Here is a 19,619-nt window from a genome sequence, read left to right on the forward strand (position 1 = left end):
ATATAGCCACAGGGTACACAGAGTAGGTTTCCTACTCTAATTGCTAAGTTCTAGTGACTAAGAAGTTAGCCACCCTCAGAAGCCAGATTCCTACCCCCAGTCCACCCCAATATTGTCTGCACTTAGCCTTTTTTTGAGACAGGGTCTCACTATGCATCCCTAGCTGGCCTGGCGTTCACAGAGATCTGCCTGCCTCTGCCTCCAGAGTGCTGGGATTCAAGCTTTGAGCCACCATGCCCAGTTTAGCCCATTGTTTTTTGGATTCTATGCCAACTTTCTCCCTTCGGGTAAACCATGAAGCTTTGCTTGTATTTTAATATCCTTGATGAGAGTAGGAAGGCCTAATAATAAGCACATCAAATCAAGTTAAATAGACCTAAATTTCCAGCACTTTACAGCTGTGCCATCTTAAGCAATTTTCTAGGTCTTTCTCAGCCTAACTTTCCCACCTGACTTTTGTTATCGATACAGATAACGTGTAACAAAGTCTCTAGCATAGTAATCCGTAAAGCAGAAAGCTGGTCTCCAGGCCTATACCTTCCCCTGGGTACTCAACACCCAAAATTTTGAGGAAAAACTCATCCTTTGTCCACAAATCAATTCTACTCTTATTCTCCCTGTCTCAATGAAATCATGGTTTTAGAAAGACGGTGACAGGGACCAGCGAGATGGCTCAGCAGTTAAGAGCACTGACGGCTCTTGCAGAGGACCCAGATTGAATCGCAGCACCCACATGGCGGCTACGAACCGAACCGCCCTTAACTCCAGTTCCAGGGGATCCAATGCCATCTTCTGACCTCTATGGGCATTGCATGACACAGGTGCACTTAGACACATGCAGACAATACACTCATACTCATAAGATTAAAAAAAAAAGATAATAAATAAAATATTTTTAAAAAGAAGAAAGGTGGTGACAGCTGGCAGGAGTCACTTCTTCCATCATGTGGGTCCCAGGGGTTGAACCGAGGTCATCAGGCTTGGTGGCAAGCATCTTTACCTCATGAGCCATCTTGCCAGCCCCAGTGAATGACAATTCTTAATCTGAGCATCATAGCTAGAAACCAAAGCATCAGCCCTCAGTTTTTCTGTTCATCTTTTTTCACGCCTATTCATCAGCATACTTTGCATGCTCCTCCTCAGCATTATCTTTTGGCTGCCTGCTTGTCTCTGCAGTTAAGTCCCCTGTCACCTGTGCTCTCCCATGGCGGGGACCCCAAACTCTTCAATCTATTCCATACATAGTAGCCAGAGCACAGTGAGACTTCTAAAATGCAAATTTGATTTTGCCATTCTTGAGGGCCTCTGGTAGGTCTCTATTTCTGTTTCAAACTGAAACACAACTCTTTTGTCTGCCCACAAGGCCTTCTAAGATTAATTTCTTGCCTACCTTTCCCAAGCTTTCCTTGGATCTGCTTATTTGAGCTCTAGAATGTGGCAGTATGCCAGTTTTCAGGACCATGGCTGCAGCCCTTCTGTTCAGCCTGTGCACCTGTCAATCTCGTCCTAGGAACTCACTTTCCTTCCTTTCCAATTTTGTTTCTGAATTCCAGCCAGGAAATCATGGTTTTGGAAAGGATTTTCCTGAATCTGGGCTGGAAAGGCATCAACCCTCCCCCCCCTTATATATAATGAGTAAATATTGGATTCTCAAAAACTATTTGTTGAGAAAACCAGAAAACTGTTACAGGGGCAAGTTTCCTTTTTCCACATTTATTTCAGTTGAGAATTTTACAATGTGGACTGAAAGCAGAGACTGTCTTTCTAAAGTCATGATTTAAAATAAAGACTCCCCCCCCCACACTGTGCTAGCTTCTGTCTAGTCACCCGTTTTCTAGTGAATCCACTGGCTGACTTGTTTCATAAGTGCTGGAAACCTTGCTTTGGTGCTTTCTACACTGTAGGATGTCACTGAAAGTTGAACGATTAAAAAAAATCAAGCCAAAGTAATTTGTAAATCTGTAGGAGGATTTGCTGTTTTGGGTAGTAAACATATACCCTATAATCATTAAAAATTTTATTTATTTATTTTTATGTGTATGCGTGTATTGCCTGCATGTAGGAAAGTACATCCATGACGTACAATGCCAGCAGAAGACAGAAGAGGCTGTTGGATCCCCTGGATTTGGAGTTAAGGACAGTTATCTGCCATGTGGGTGCTAGGGATTAAAACCCGGGGTTTTTTTATCTGCATGTGTGTAAGTGAACCTGTGGAAGCCAGAAGAAGGTGTAGGCTCCCCTGGAACTGGAATTACAGATGGCTATTGGCCATCATATGGATGCTGGGAACTGAACCTGGGTCCTCTGCTCTTAACCTCTTAGCCATTTCTCTAGCCTCCCTGCAACCCCATAATCCTTTTAACCTAAAAAACAGAGAGGAGGAACATTTTTTAATCCATGTTTTTCTTCATATAGTTTTTATCAAGTACATAGGAAAGGTACTGAAGTAACTTCAACAGATATAAAGAAAAGGACTTCTCATGAAATGACAAACAATAGGGTCTGCAGTGTTAGGTTGCCTTGACCCTGATTTGTTGGATATTCTGACTGAGACAATACCATTATTGTTTGTGATAACTTTTTTATTTTGCTCTAAATTTTTGAATTTTCTAATAGAGCTTTTTTTAAAAGAACAAAACATCTGTCTGAATTAGCGTGGTTGGTCACACAGGGATGGGGAAAGGAAAAAGGCAGGTGGGAGAAAGCAGATTAGCACACTCTGGCTCCAGAGAGAACGAGTAGGAGGCCCCAATCACTGAATTCCTGACAAATTGCTGGTTCAGGGTTTCCATGCTACCCCTGAGCCTCAAACCTGTGGTACCAAAATTCACAAAATAAGGGGCTGGAGAGAAGGCTCAGCAGTTAAAGCACTGGCTGTTTTCCAGAGGATCCTGGTTTGGTTCCCAGCACCCACATGGTGGCTAATGACTATCCATAACTCCAGTTCCAGGGGCTCTAATGCCCCCTCTGAGGGCACTGCACAACATGGGTATATTTCCATGCAGGCACCACACTGATACAAATAAAATAAAAATAAATTTAAATTTTTCATAAAATATTTCACAAATACTCTTTGATAGGATGCTGTCAGTGGTCCCTCCAGCCCCTCACCATGAGATGCTTTCCAGGCAGTGATGCAGAAAAGCTCATGCCCTTCAAGCCTTGATGCCACTTTGCTGTGTGGATGAGCTATCCAAGTTCAAGCCATTAAATTTCTGTCTTGTCTCTTCCTTCCTGCTAAGACTTAGGGATATATGTGTGAAGTGGTTTCTTTCTGTACTTTCCTATTTTCCTCATGTATCCGTCATAGTTCTTACCAAAAAGACCTTTGCCAGCAAAATAAACTGGATTAAAGTAGGCATCAGTTAGACTTTCTACTTTCCAATTAAACCTTGTTCCATCTACACCAATAGAAATCAATCAAGAAGAGAGGTACCAAATGGCTAGGTGGGAATTTAATGTGAATTTTTAATTTATTTTGGCTGACATTTAAAATATTGGCTAAGGGTAATTCAATTTTAAATAAAATTCCTGTACTTTATTTAAGCAAGGAACATATTATTAAGTGAATATGCTGAAGCAACATTTAACCTTATACATAGGCATTGCCTACGTTTAGGGAAGAATAGAGAGTTTATCCCATGCCTTCTTGGTAAAAATCATTTCTGTCTAGAAGGCTGTGCCTGGTGTTGCTGTAAGGTCAGGCAAATCAGAACTCACCATCATCCTTGTCAGCAAGGATTGTCACTTCGGTCCCTGGGAACTCGGTTCCGAGCCTCCCACCCATGGGCATGCTCAGAAGGACCTGGAATGTCTCCTCCTCTTCGTACAAGGAGTCGTCGATAACCACCACACGACACATTTTCTCGCGTTCATCTTTGTCAAAGTGGACCACGCTGCTGTGGTCCTCTGGCCTGGAGATGTAATCGGAGTAAGACAGCACCGAGGTCGGCACAGTGCCCGTAGCTGTTCCTAGAGGCCAAGAGTCCAAAAGGCTTTTATGAAGAATGCATTGAAAGGTCATTTCCAAAAGTCTATTATTTTCATATGCAATATTTAATAGTCAGAACTATATGACTATATTGCAACATCCCAGAACTGCAGTGGCAACTATGGACTGTTCTAGTATCAGGCTCTACTTCAGAATGACCTCACATGTGGTGAATATTTAATTCTCAATGTATTTGTTTTTCCTGTCAACTGACTTTTAGATCAGTACAACAGGGCAAAATAATTGCTGGCACTATTTGAATGTTCCCTGTATCCAGGCCAAGGGCCCAGTTCTTTCTGTGATTCACCCCATCAACAGCTCTGGCGGCTTTCACACTAGGAGACGAGATGTTGCTCTGGGACCCAGGTCCCAAGGCAGATCCTGAGTCTGCTTTGAGTCATTCTTCAACTTTCCAGATCACATACATAGTAATGGAAATTTTAATGAGAGCTTGCCCAGACACCAACAGCTTTATGTGACTTTTTCTTTTCCATTCTTAGTAAATCTATTGGTTTTCTAGAAAATTTTTCAGCATATTAATGACGTATATTAATCTTAATTTAGTATTAGATACATCTACCTTTCATCGGATACTCATGAGCAAAATAGTATTTGTGAAATTTGTTTGTGATGATTATTAAATGATTCTTAAAATTGTAAACACCCTTTTAAAGTTGAGAACATTGTTTAAACTGAGTTAAACGCACATGGAATCCTTGAAGGAATTCAAGAAAATGTGGCATGTGATCACTGTCCTAAATCCATGAATCTCTCCAGAGAACTCAGCAAGTAACAATAGGTAGGATTAATTATCCTGATCATTTCAGCATTAGTCATGCAAAAATCATACGCATAAAGGAAATCTATTGCTTGCTGATGGAAATGTGCATACATCCATAGTCACATGATTACTTAACAATTAACATGCACTTTCTTATATATTCTAACAATGTTATGGTTAGGAAAATTTTAGAGGAATTTAGATCTTCTGTTTCATGAACTTCTACAATGACCTGAAAGTCTTGGCAATATCAATTTGGGGTTTTGATTCAGCCGTGCATTTTTTTTCTGTTTATCATCTCATGATATTTGAATCTAGTTTATCTTTTTCCTAATTCCTAACATAATACTATTAGGACTATGCCATTAACAGTCAAACCAGCTTTAAATTAGTTTCTCTTTTTCAAATATCCGTGGCTTTGCCGCTTCCTTTTTCTTTCTCTTTTTCTTGTGATGAGAATCAAATGCAAGGCCTTTGGCTTGTAGTGTGTGTTCTGCCACCAGGCTACAAGCCAGGCCTTGATATTTTGAGATAGAATCTGCAGCCCAGGCTTGAACACACTATCTTCCTACTTCTGAATCTACCTCCTGAGCACTAGAATTATAGGCCTGCACTGATGAGGCCTCCCCCGAAACAATAAATAACCCCATTTAACATGAAAGGTTTGAGAGCACTTTGGTTCCCTGCAATCTGAGAAAAGTTTGAGAGTTACTTTAAGCGGTCACTACTTGAGGCCAGTAACAGTAGATTCCTGCTAGACTTACTCAAAGAAGCCCTTAGAGATGCAATACCACAGCAAATTTCTGAATGAATGCATTTTGTATCTATGAAAAGCCTTGTAACCAATTTCAGCCCTCCATGGTCCACCAGGTGAAAAGAGGCCGGTGGGTATGTTGGAAGCTATTTGAGTTTGCTTGCCAGTGGAGTTACCTTGTTGGGTATAACAGATCACCATCAGCTCCTGGCTGACATCTCCACTCCTCCTGATGGGAATGAACAGCTCACCCACATCTTCCTCAATGGAGTATTCAGATTGGGGAATGAATACAGTGGATTCTAAAGAGAAAACACAACCAATGTCCTTATGAGCTTTGTCTGAGCTTCTTATCTCTGAAACCATCTTCAAGAACTTAACATTTCCCCAATAATTGATGTTTTTTTTCTTTTGTGTATTCTTTATCTTTTTGGTCTTTTTGAGCAGGGTCTCCTTGTAGCCCCAGCTGCCCTGGAACTCACTATGTAGACCAGCCTGGCCTTGAACTCACAGAGACCCACCTGCCTCTGCCTCCCAAGTGCTGGGATTAAAGGCCTGTGCCACCATGTCCAGCCCCTTTGTGTATTCTTTTACAGTAACATGGTGCAAGCGGGAAGGATGGGGGAAAGTGGAAAGACGCAGATACAGTGTGAAGGCGCTGGGTTGGTGAATATTTAAATCTAGACTCAAAACCCAACATAGCCTGTGTCAGGAGTTACTGCTTTCTTCTCAGTAAGTAGTGCTGACATGGTTCTTTGAAACCTAACTGTATTCTCTTGCCACAGAGTAACACCTTCTCTTCCTATAACCTGAAAGGTGGAGGTGACCTGGGATGTCCTCGGGCCCTATTACTTTACAGGTGGGGACCTCAGGCTCATACGATTGAACTTAGTTCTCAAGCACATTCATTAGTCAATCAGGATTAGAACTCAGATCTCGTAATGTCTACTCTGCTATTATTTTTATCCAAAGAACATGCTTTTGGGGTGATTCATGATTAAAAACATAACAATACATTGTTCAACATATTTCAAAACAATGGTTCCTTCAGAATTTATAGAAGTCTTTATTACTATAAGGAACACTTCTGCAGTATTTTTCATTTCCTAGAAGGATAACAACTTGTGATATACAAATTTTGTTTGTATAAAATTATGTCTCAATGACTCATTTGTAATATAGTTGAGAGGTACACTAAGTAATAAAAATAGCATAGTAAAATTGCTAAAGATACATCTACTGTGTAAAAACTTTAACAACCATTCGGTTCAATAGTTTGATCTTATGAAACCTTAACAGGTATTCTGGTATTCTTTTGGAGGTCTGTTTCTCTGAAAGTCTCATTTCTACATAGAAAAATGCTTCATGATTATCTTTGAAACAGTAGGCGCAATTCTTCTGGTAGTTATAAAGACGCCAGACAGCCGTTGAGGTCCTTGGCCCATCCTTCCCTGAGGCTGAGGGGCTGACTGAAAGGCACCTCTGCAGATGTTTCCCTGGTGCTGAGGTTTCTGACAGGTCAGCCAAAGAGGACTACAGGACAGGGCCTGTAGGGCAAGGGCCTGGTGAGTGCTGGAGTTCATTTCTCCAGTAACCCTCAAGTGTCCAGGGCTGTCTGCAGCCCCTTAGGCACAGAGGTGGTGATAGTTCTGGCTCCTTGGGGCATTTTACATGCCTGGGGGTGTCTAGAGCTTACCTTCACTTTTGTAAAAGGTTCATGAGGTTATGTTCTTTTGAAATCACTCATTTTGAGTGTGTTGTTTTCTTCTTAGATTCCCTCTGACGTACTAATTTTTAGAATGTTCCTATTTAAAACATCTGTGACTATAAGGTCTTATAACCAATTCTCCATTTATCAGATAGTGACTTCAATTTGCCAGGCACTGTACTAGACTGAGCAGATAGAGAAGTAAATGAAATCTGTACTTGTAGAGAGCTTCATTCTATTGAAGGGTGGAGAGGAGGAAGAAATAACCAAGTACATAAGAAGATACACACGATATTGGGGGTGACGTGACAGGCAGAAAAGAAAGTATGCTTTCAGTTGCTGGGAATAAGCTTGGTAGGGTGATCTTCCGGACTTTCACAGAAAGTGTTTCTGGCACAGTTGAGCTGAGTTCCGAAGGTGTAATGAGATGTACAAGCAAAGAACAGAAAATTCCAGAAAGAGGGGTAACCTGTGAAAAGAATGTGGTCAATGAACAGACAGAGGCCAGTGTGGAGAGAGCCAGACGTGGAGCTCAAGAGGTCTCACGGGATGGGTGTGTAGATTATGTGGAGCCTTCAGCAATGTTGGAAGGACTTTGGCTTTTGCTCTGACTAAGGTGTGGAAATAGGGGACTGGAGGGTTCAGAGGTTAAGAGTGTTTACTATTCTTCCAGAAGATCTGGGTTTGGTTCCCAACACAAACATAGTAGCCAACACCCATCCTTAACTCCAGTTCCAGGGGATCCAATGCCCTCTTCTGGCCTTGGCAAGCACCAGGTACCCAAGTGGTGCACTTACACACATGCAGGCAAAACACTCATACACATAAAATAAAAATAAAGAAAATCTTAACAAAAAAAGATATGGAAATAAACAAATCCCGTCCAACAGGATGAGAATAAACAAATGTCAGTTACAGCTTATTTATTATAGCGACGAAGTCAGCCACCTTCACCCTTATTGCTGTTGATGGCCTTCCCTTCTCCTCCCCTCCCCTCTTCTCCCCTCCCCTCCCCTTCCTCCTTCCCCTGCTCTTTCCCAGTGCTCTGTATATGGTAGGCAAGCACTATATCATTAAGCTACTTTATGATGCCTGTCTTTGAGTCTGTCTGAACACAAGTGAAGGGCTGGGGACATGTCATAATGAGAAAGAAGGCAGGCTCAGGTGTGCCCAACTGCAGGCTGTGGCATAGGAAAGCTGTAACATGTAAGCAAGAAGCAGGACATCCTATAGGACTGTTTGAGGGTGCATATTTGGATTTTTCAGGGAGGTCCAAAGTTAGAAGGGAGGACTAAAGTTAGGAAAGTTGTCAGATGAAGTCCTAACCATTCTGGGCTTCTGCTATTGGGTTGTACTTTGGCTTCCTGGTTTTTTTGTGGAGAATGGAACAGCTTTTAATGTTTTCTGGTCATGTCTGTTTGTACACATAGTCACACCAAGTGAATTCGTGAGAAGGCAATGGACATTGGTGTGGTGTAATAATCTGACGTATTTTAAGAATTTCAGCTTTGGCTACTGTGTGATTGACACTAGGCAGGAAGGACTGAAGCAAAGATCGTGGTTAAGAGATTTTATAACCTCCAGGCAGGAGATCCCAGAAGATAAGACCAGGAGGTAACAACAGAGTTGATATAGCACAGCTGTGGGATGGATATATCATAAAGGAAGAACCAAAGAGATTTCTAATGGATTAGAAGTGGTAGAGAAGAAAACTGAGGAATCGGGGATAAGCCAAGTGTTGTGAAGACCAAAGACCCGATGAAGCTGCCGTTTACAAAGGTGGGGGACACTACAGAAGGAGCAGGTTTTTGGGAAAACTTGGAATTACATTTTGGATATACTAAAATTGAGATGTTCTTTAACTAGCCAAGTGGGAATATCTAAGCTGCCTTTTGGGCCTGTAATCTTGGATTTCAGTGAGGAGGTCAAATGGAAATACAGACTTAGGAGTCAAGGGCATGTGGAATCTTAGTATGATGAAATGTCCTTGTTTTGTGAGTATAGAAACTTTCAGGAAGTTTTTCATGATTAAAAATGTTTTAGGAGCTGGGGAGATTGCTCAGTAAAGTGCCACAGTACAGATCCACTTTAAAAGCCAGTGGCAGTGATCTTGGTACTGAGGAGGTGGAGACAGGAGGATCACCGGGACTCACTGTCCAGTCAGAGTTTCAGGTTCAGTGAGAGACCTTGTCTCAAAAAATAAAGTGGAGGGGCTAGACAGATGTCTCAGAAGTTAAGCGGACTGGCTGCTCTTGCAGAGGAACCAGATTTAATTCCCAGCACCTACATGGCAGCTAACAACCATCTCCACTTCTGGGGGATCGCTGCCCTCTTCTATCTCTGCGGGCATGCATGTTGTACACTTTCATACATGCAGACAAAACACTCATATACATAAAATAAAATAAATAAAATATTTTTAAATATGTGAATTTTTATACTCCTTTAGGAAAATATGCTTTAAAAAATTAATATTATGTCGTAACCCAATTTAGCGTAGTGTAATCATGCCCGCCCTTCAGCGCCTGCCTGCTCAGAAGACGTCCCAGCTGCAGCGGATGCTCATTAAACATTATTTGAACTCACATGTGGATTATGCAAGGGCTAAAGTGGTCTTGGTTATCCTCTTAGAACATTTGGTTTTATTCTCTGTGCTAATATACTCCAGGTTTTCTACAGAAAGTGAAAACAATAGAATCAGAAGTCAAGCTGGTACTTTGTTGTTACATGGAAGAATAATTGAAACTCTGTGGCACTGGCAAAGCACGTTAAGTGTGATTTGAGCTATTACTTCCTTTCTGGTCATGTGAAATGATGAAAACTGCATAACTCAAAGGAAAAGAGGGAACTAATAGGCAGAAGATATACACACACATATATCTTTACTTTTCTTTCTTAAATATTACCTCTAATATTTATTGGCTGAGGGGCTTTGAGGAAGTAAATTCCTTGAGTCATGTGATGTGAGTGGCAAACTGATATATAAATTACAACTGTTAGTTTGAAACCATATAAAGTTGCCAAGAGCTCAGCGTGGTATCTGGTTCATAGAAGGAACCCAGCAGAAGGGAGATTTGTGTTATGATGCCACTTTATCCAGCCTATGGAATAATTCTTTTGGACTTCTGGGGATTGGGTTAGAATAAAGTATAGGGGAGTAGTGTGACCTGAAATTCGTTCTCAGTCTTTTGTGACCCCCTGGACATCTCCAGTGATGATTTGCACTGGCGGTTCAGTCCAGCAGTTGTGGAGCACCTGGTGCAAGACATTTGCTGCCGCTGGACACAATTCCAGAGTGCTTCTCCTTCACACAAAGAGCAATCCAGCCCATTTCTGCCAGTGTCAGAGAAAATCAAAACAGCCCGAACATGGCTGGCTTCTGCAGAGACTACCAGGTGGCTTTTTATGTGTTGTTGGCGTTTAAACCTCTCTCTCCCCACCTGGAACTTTCCATAGCATATAAAAAGGCATGAGATTGTAGACTCAAACTCAGAATAGAAAGGTCAGCAACAGAATAGAGAAAGATGGACCTTTGCCATAGAAATCACCCAGTGGCTGACTTCCCACTTGAGCAACCCAGGGGCCGCACGGGAAGCTGTACAGAGAGGTGACTATCACTGTTCTGTAATCTGCTCTCTCCTTATTTTAATTTTTCTCTTTGAACTGCAGGCTTCAAGTTTAAGGAAGTTGAACTCAACTGCATATTCAGTAGGTTGTGGCCCTATTAGCCTAGGAGACTGATGTTTTGTCCATTCACTGCAGGATGGTATATTCCTTCTCTCTGTGGTAGCTTACTGAATAATACCCAAACCCCCTTTCGATTCTACACTTCTATGCAACAAAATATATCTACTCTAGACCCAAAGGTGAACTTCTCAAGTGTCTTCTGGTGGTGGATCTGCCTCTGGATAGTCCCTTCCTGCTTGGGAGGGTAGGTATCAGCTTGGATAATTATGATTATTGTGTTCATGACCATTCCCAAATTCTCAGGAGAGTCCTGGGGCACCCTTACTGATGTCTGCACTCAAGACCGCACCTGCACAGATGCTGCAGGCACATGACCACTGGACATGTTCTTGGTGGTGGGGGTGGCAGGTCAACTCTACTGATCCCAACCAGAGGGCCATGGACATGGGGAGGCATGGGAGGAGGTAGAAATTATCCAAGTGGCCTCTGAGGATTACCTCACATTAAGTAAGTAAGCAATGGAGGGTGTTTTCAAGTGGATAGAGCTGCTAATGTATGGACTAAAATAAACAATCATTTAACATCTTTACCTAAATCACAACTATTCAATTAAAAAAAAATAAATGAACAGAGAGAACTGTAATAGTATAGCTATGAATTTATGAGAATTCAGGGTAATGTATGCATAGGCTTCTGTGTGTATGTGAGTGTGAGAGAGAGAGAGAAAGAGAAAGAAAAGCTTGTGGCATATCTTAGCATATGTGGAGGGAGAGCTTATGGGCTTAAGAGCATTGTGTCTAAAGGGGAGGAAGAAAAAGTACAGAAAGAAAATGTTCTTAGAATTGAAGAGTGATCCTTTTTATAAGAAAGGTTATTTAATTTCTTATAATGAAATATAGCATTAAAATTTTGGTAAGAAATGGCAACATTTTTATCCTGCTTTATGTTTTATAGAACACATTCACGGGAATGCTTCAACATGTAATATTTTTACAGTGGGAAACTAAACAAAAATTAATTGCCATTCGGTCATACAACTCATAATAGTAGAGCTGAAATCAAATCTAAGCCTCAAAATTTGGAAGCCAATGGTCTTCAGTAAGACACAGAACATACAAGGCATTATGGAACACTTGCCAGTTATCAAAAGACAATCATAGTTTAGAATGAATATGGCTGAACTTGATCTAGATAATTCTAAGACAACTCTAAGACAACTTAGAAAATCATTACATGAAATGAAATTATGGAAAAGTTCTACTTAGTATAGGCTAGATGAAGAAAGGGATTATGTGTGTATATGTGTGTGTATGTGTGCGTGTGCATGTATGTATGCGTATATGTGTGTGAGTGTGGGGGTGTATCTGTGCATGTATGTTTCTGAAGCATGTGTGTGAGTGTGTGAATGTGTAGGAGTATGCCTGTGTGTATGTGTATGTATGTGCGAGTGTGTGTATATGTAAGAATGTGTATGTGTGAGTGTGCATATATCTGTGTGAGCATGTGTGTGCATGTGCGTGTGTGTATATCTTTGAAACCCACTTTCAAACGCACTCGTCAACTATGCCACTGGTAGAGAGTGGCACTCTGACCTTAGAGTAAGGAATGTGAAAGTAAGTTTAAAGTGTCTTATTCTTAAAGTAAATGTTAGCAATTTTACCAAATAGCAAATAAAATCTTGAAAAATAGCTTCCAGCTTAAACTAATGGAGCAGCTTAAATGTATTAAAGCTTTCAAGGGCCTGTTTAAAAGAGAAAAGCTTTATTAATGAGCTGCAGCCACAAAGCTCAGGGCTAGAAGAAAGTTTAATATTTATCCATAGTTAATGCAGATAAAATTAAATGTGAAATGTTCTTTAATGGAAATTAACAGAATTTCATATTTAACTGAAGACGGAGATATTTAGTTAAGCACATGATGTCAAAGTTCATGTCTCTGATCCATGCTTTTGAATTATGCACAGCCTTTTAATATAAGGATCTGCACTTGTGTCTCCATTGTATGTACTCAGCAGATTGTATCTTTAAGAATTTTCTGACTGACAAAATTAAGTAGACTGGTAGTTTAAAAGAAAAGTCATGTCCAACTTTTGACAGGATTTCAGCTTTAGAAGTCTCTGAGTCTGTACAAATGCCAGTCCTCAAAACAGCCATTCGTTCCCCTCCCCTAGCTACTCTTCAAGACAGGATTATAGAACTTTGACAACGGGAGGAAAATGGTCAAATTACACACAAAAGCGTTAAGACTTATTTTTACCAGTGTCAGCCAAGGGTGTGCAATGACAAGAAAATACAATCTAACAGAAATTAAGAGCAATGACTCAGGACACCATTACCACAGGGGTGGGGAGGTGGGTGTGGTGGGTATCATACACCAAAGGCGGAAATATGCTACCAAGGGAAAACGGGGACTGGTGAGTACATGCAGGGAACTCAGATAATTAAATGCAGCATGAGGAACAAATTCAGCCCTAAATGGTCTGGCTCAAACCATTTGCTTGCAGGGTATTTTAAGACATCTAAAAGACTTTCAAACTGATGAACTGATTCCAGAAAAGTGGGAGGAACAATACTGCTCTGAGGACAGGATGACAGGATGATGGTGCCAGAAAGGACATGGTTTAATCTTGTGCAGTTCGTTCACTGGAGAAATGTAGCTTTCTTTCATTACTTCTAGATTTCCCTCTTTTCACCAACATCTCTAAGAATCCTGAACCACCGACCTAGGAAATTCTCAGAATAGAAAGTCCAAATACTGATTGTAAACTCTTCTAAAAGCTACTTTGTCCTGAAAGCCCAGCAGCAGTGACTTGAAGGAGTTGACAACTGCTCTCACCATCACCCGGGTCGATGATCTCCACCGTGGTCACCGTGGGAAACTCCAGGGTAGCCAGCACCGGCTCAGACAGAACCACCTGGAAGGTCTCCGACTTCTCGTGCTCCCCGTCGCTAAGGATCCGCACTCTCCAGGAGGCCCTGGTCTGGCCAGGGTTGAACTGCACTTGTTTCTGTGCTTTGCCCCTGAAGTCTCTGTCTTTTTCTGCAGTCCCGTCTCTTGTGCCGATACCTTCAGAAAAGACACAGTATCATTTCTTAGTTTCTACACTGGGTTATTTGCCCTTTTCCTTTTCTTTTTCATGGCTGGAGATCAAATCCAGGGCCTCCCATGGGCGAGGCAGGGGATTTACCACTAAGCTCGCTTCTAGCCTCAGGACTAGATGGTTTGCATCTTGTGTTGCATCTTGCATCCTGCTTTGGCTCTGTGAGGTGAAAGGGGAGCCTGGGTCTGAGACGGAAGTGTTCTGCAGATGTCGGGTAGTTCATGACTCTGCTCTTGTTCATATATTTCAGCTAATATTAGAGCTTTAGCAAAGCCAAATTAACCAAATTTACATTCCTGTTATATGATATCCTCGCTTATGTAAGTTCATAAATCTTAGGCTGGGTGTGGTGGTGTCTACCTTTAATCCCAGCACTCAGGAAGCAAAGGCAGGCTGATCTTTGTGAGTTCCAGGCCAGCTGGGGCTACATAGTGAGAACCTATCTCAAAAAAAAAAAAAAAAAAAATCATAAATCTTAAAACTCTTCACATTGATTGTTCTATGTGTTCTTGAGTATTATAAAAGTGAACATTTTCTAACTAGAGAACATAGGCAATAAAAAACTGAAAGTCAAAGAATCCTTTAATAATCAGAATCTTAAGCGGCCAAGCAGAATACCAAAGACCATAATATTCCCTAATCCTCTAAGGGTACCGTGACCCTGAAGAGACTTGAATTCAGTTTGTCAGCATGGGGATCGCCATGTTTTCTTCATGGCACACCCAAAACTTCCTGAAACTACATGAAGAGGGCTGGAAGCCAAACGTACATGCTTATCATGAATGAGGGCTATGATTGCTTCGTCAATGGTTCACTCAGTGTCATCGGGGTGGGAAGGCTGAAGTCTCTAGCTATGCTACAGGAGAACTGGCATTTTAATGATGCCAGGCAGTCACACCAGAGGATATATTATCCAAAAAGCAATGAACAAATGCATTGTAATACAACTCTAAAATTTCAATAGTATGCCAGGCATGGTGGCAAATGTTATGATGCCATCACTCTGGAGGATTGAGATAGAAACCAGACTGTCTACAAAGTGAGTTCTGGGGTTGGAGAGATGGCTCAGTGGTTAAGAGCACTAACTGCTCTTGCAAGGGACCCGGGTTCGATTTGGGTTCGATTCCCAGCACCCACATGGCGGCCATGAACCGTCCTTAACTCCAGTTCCAGGGGAATCTGAGGCTCTCTTCTGACCTCCGCGACATTGCACGACAAGGGTGCACTCACATACATGCAGGCAATAATTCATACACATAAAATAAAAATAACAAATAAAATATTTTTAAAAAAGCAAGTTCCAGGCCAGCTATGGCTACAGGGAGACCTTGTCTCAAAAAAAAAAAGCAATTGTACTCGAACTTGTATAGCCTTAAAGACCTCTTAATGAATCAAGGTAGCAATTTTCAGATATAGGTAAGATACAGTTCAATGGTAGAGCCCTTGCCTAGCATACATGAGGGTCTAGGTTCAGCCTCTGGTATTGAAAAAGAAAATTAGGGTCTCTATGCCAGGTGTGGTAACTCACAAAGACTTTGATGAGTTCAAAGTCAGCCTGTGCTACACAGTGAACTCTAGTCCAGCCTAGGCTATGGAGTGAGACCCTATTTCAAACAAGCAAGCAAGCAAACTTTAGGGTGGGGGGAGTGTTATGACAGATGTTAAAAATAACTTATTTGTAATATTCCTCATCTAATTGAAGAAATTATCATATTTTTGGAAAATTCATTTAGTTCTTCAAACGAAATGACTCCTGATCAAACATGATACAGTCAATCACAAACAATCATAGAGTAAGTGTTGTGTGCTAGGCTACATCCTACTTGTTAAATTTGCCTTGGAGTGCTTATGCAAGATTAAATTGAAGATATCTGAATATATTAGTTATATTATATTGAACTCTTAGTTTAATCTTAAAGTGAAGATGAAAGTAAATTAGGTTTTGTTAAAAAATTTTTTCCTATAGCCCTCAGAAAAACACTAGGCAGATAAATATTGCTCCATGTGCTTCTTCTCTAGAAGAAGATAGATCTGGGTTTATTTAACGGAAGAGGATAAAGTGCACAGAACAGCAATCAAAGCACCCGCATCAGCTTGAATGCTGCAGACTTCCTGTTAGCACTCTGTTCCTAGAGCACACGGAGTAGCTGTCAACACCTGCTGAATCCGCCACAGTCACCACCCCGTGATGATGAAAGGAGTCATTCTGTGAGGCTGAAGGCTCTGCTCACTGACCCATCCATCCCTAGGGGCATAATCCAACCCCTGCTAGTCGCCTCTGCCAGCTACCGCCTATCAGCTGTGTGGTCTGTTTCCTTTTATCAGCAGTGTGTTCTTTCCTGGAGACTAAGGGCAGCTGAAACCAAAAAGGAATGCTTATAATACACGGAATATCTTCTACTTTAAGTATCAAGTTCACCACAGGACAGTGAACTCATCCCCCCATGACACAGGTTTGTAACACCAAATCCAGTGCTGCTACTGAAAACACCCACAGTTTTTCACTTTGGTTATTAAATGAAACTCCTTTCACATCCTCTTCTCTTATATGGGAAAGTTGCACAGGGTTAAAGCAAGGTACCCTTGGGCTGAGAGAATGGATTTTATAGCCTTTCTCAGATATAGCAGTGGGGCTGCAAATGAGTTATATTCTATTAACCTCTCTCAGATTTAACACACACTAAGGCAAAGTGGCTAGCAGTATGGGTCCTGGTGCCAAATCTCAGCTTTGGCTTTACTAGCTTTGACTGTTTGGAAATATCACATCATCTCTCTTTCCTCACCCATAAAGTGGGAGACATAAAGGTACTTTTCTTGTGGGGTTAAACTCGGGGACCAGGCCTGGCGCACAGTAAGAGCTCAACAGGCATTAACAATTATTTCTATTTCCTAGGCCATTGCCTAATGAAACACCATAGTGGACTCAAGGTCTTGGGGAGTGAGGGAATGAAGGGTTGCTGTGGGGTGGGGGGGGGGGGAGAAAGAGAGGGAGAGATCACTAAATGTTTAATGGACTTAAGGAGATATTTTGCCATCAGTAAATATTTAATAAGTACTAGCAATAAAATCTTTGTGATCTGTTATATACCACAAAGATGCATGCACATCTGTTTATTGCTTCAGTATTCACAGTAGCTAAGAACTAGAACGAGCTTGGATGACCATTAACAGAGGAATGCATAAAGAAAATGTGGTGCATAGACAATGGAATTTCGTTCAGTCATAAAAAAGGAAATCCTGATATTTACAGGACAATGGATAGAACTGCAAAGCATTGTGGGAAGTGATATAAGCCAGGCTCAGAACCTGCATTTGTGTGTGTGTGTGTGTGTGTGTGTGTGCGCGTGTACGTTGTGGCGCTATTTTGAAGGCTATGGCGCCTGGCTGGCAGAAGTGGGATGTTAGAGGCAGGCCTTTGAAGGTCACTTCTGCTCCTGGTGCCAGGCTAGCTCTGAACATCTCCGTCTCGCCCTTTTGCTGGCACAGCCAAGGCTACTCCTGCCTCCATTTCTTCCCTGCCTTGGCAGCCTGCAACCTTCTACAGTTGTGAGCCCAAATAATCCTCTCCTCCCTTAAGTTGTTTCTGTCAGGAATCCTGTCACCGCAATGCAAAATGCAATGCAGGGTTACAAGATGAACAATCATCTTTGTGAAAATATATTTATAAACTTCATATAATTTATGATTTACTATGTACTCAAGAGATAGTCTGACTTTTTACATGATGTGCTGATGTGCTGTCTTAGCTATACAGAATGCATTCTAAAAGATCGTAAGTGGAAGTGGGGGGTTTTATGCATCAGCCATGGGAAACTTCTCATGGTAGACCTTTGTGAGGCTGCCTCTTATTTTATCTTGACTTCCATCTCAAGTCCTGGTAAAAATTTCAGAGTCATCTTCAATGATGGCAGATGTAGACCACACACAGTAGTCTATAATGTCCTTCCACCACAGTTTAGTAAGTAACCATGTAAGGTTAACCAAGTAAAGTTATAGAATCTTCATGCAACTGCTGGTACAGTCACATTCATAGGAAATAATAGTTGGTCAAAACAAATTAACTTAGGCAAAAGGACCTCTTGTTTGATACTTCAGCTTCAGCTTAAGAAGCAAAGAAACAGTGGGGAGAAAAATTTTCAAAGACAGTCTAAAATGTTATTATTTTCCAATCCTTAACTTTCTTTTTTAATATTTTATTTATTATTTTTATTTTATGAGTACGAGTGTAATGTCTACATGTAGGTAGGTGCACCCGTGTCGTGCAATGCCCATGGAGATCAGAAAAGGGCGTCGGATCCCCTGGAACTGGAGTTACAGACAATTGTTAGCTGCCATGTGGGTGCTGGGAATTGAACTTGGGTCCTCTGAAAGAGCAGTCAGTGCTCTTCACAGCTGAGCCATCTCTCCAGCCCTGTCAATTGACTTTCTTAATGTTATCCAAAAGGTGGTTGTGAATTAGCAACTAAATCAACGTATCAAGAGTGGGGACAAAAATCATATAGATGGAAATACTATTAATAATCATTGAGGTGCTCTGCTTTTACTTACTTTCAGCATGATTTATTCACTATGTTTTCAGGCACGAAGCACAGTTAGGACTAACTGCTTGCTGAAGTAAGTTTAAGAATGTGCAGAGACTGTGTACAGAGGGTGTGTCTTAAAAGGGAGGGCAGGAAGAGCATCTACTGCTCCAAAAGGTGAAACAGTGTGAAGCACAGCCTTGTGGCAGCATGGTGAGGCACACGGGCCTCTTTTTTAAAGTGAGAAAAAAACCAACTATTTTTATAGTAACGAATAATTAACATCCAGCATCCAAATATGCTCAGAAATCAGCATGTGCAAGACGGTGATCTCTCTGTTGACCGATATCCACTGCTTAACGGTTGACCAACCAATACGATTTCAAATAATCATTTCGGAGACAAACCTTTTATTTTTGCCTGTTTTCCTAGATTCATATTATGGTTCCCAATCTCACTCAACAAAGCTCTTTTTACCCATATCAGTTCTAGACCTAAAAGACTATTAAATATGTGGTACTCAAAATAATATGGTTGCTTGGGGTACTTCATAACGTACCAATATGCCGCACCAACTATGTTACTGCTTTATAGTTTTCTGTTTCGTGGTTATATGATATAAAATGTGTACCTGAATTAGAGTTGAAGAAAGGTTTTATTGATTTGCTGTTGACTCTCAGTTTTATTTAAAGAAATATGGCAGAATAAAATGCCTGGTGTTTAACATGTTAAGGTTGGCTAAAAAGAAAAATCACAGCGTAAATCTTGTACATAATGCACCGGGGTTCAAGGAACTTCCAGTGAGCTACGGAGCCTTCAAATATGACACAGTGAGTTACACTTTGATGCCTAACAAATCACTCAATAATTTCTGTTTATTTGTTAAAGTAGCCCTCATATATATTTTATACTGATGTCTTAGATCTTAGGGATAAATTAAAGATTCACTTAAACTTATTCCAACCTAGTGACATTTGATTTTACTTTGGAACTTACCAGTAATTACTTCTGATTTTGGAAAATTATTTTACACCAGAGAAAGGCCACACTTAGGGTAGAAGCCTGGATGAGGTATGCA

The 19,619-nt window shown here is 41.1% G+C and overlaps 1 protein-coding gene across 1 annotated transcript in view; it reads right to left on the bottom strand.

Annotated features, from left to right (window-relative positions):
- Frem2 (FRAS1 related extracellular matrix 2) overlaps positions 1-19,619 on the bottom strand; it is a 171,125-nt gene that overhangs the window by 74,066 nt on the left and 77,440 nt on the right. Inside the window, exons 4-6 of the mRNA XM_008849363.1 lie at positions 13,757-13,987; positions 5,703-5,828; positions 3,721-3,972 (exon numbers count right to left, since the gene is read on the bottom strand). Of these exons, the coding sequence (XP_008847585.1) occupies positions 3,721-3,972; positions 5,703-5,828; positions 13,757-13,987 (609 nt within the window). The remainder of the gene's footprint in view (positions 1-3,720; positions 3,973-5,702; positions 5,829-13,756; positions 13,988-19,619) is intronic.

The sequence above is a fragment of the Nannospalax galili genome, unplaced genomic scaffold (assembly GCF_000622305.1).
Source record: "Nannospalax galili isolate Female #2095 unplaced genomic scaffold, S.galili_v1.0 scaffold264, whole genome shotgun sequence".
NCBI lineage: Eukaryota > Metazoa > Chordata > Mammalia > Rodentia > Spalacidae > Nannospalax > Nannospalax galili.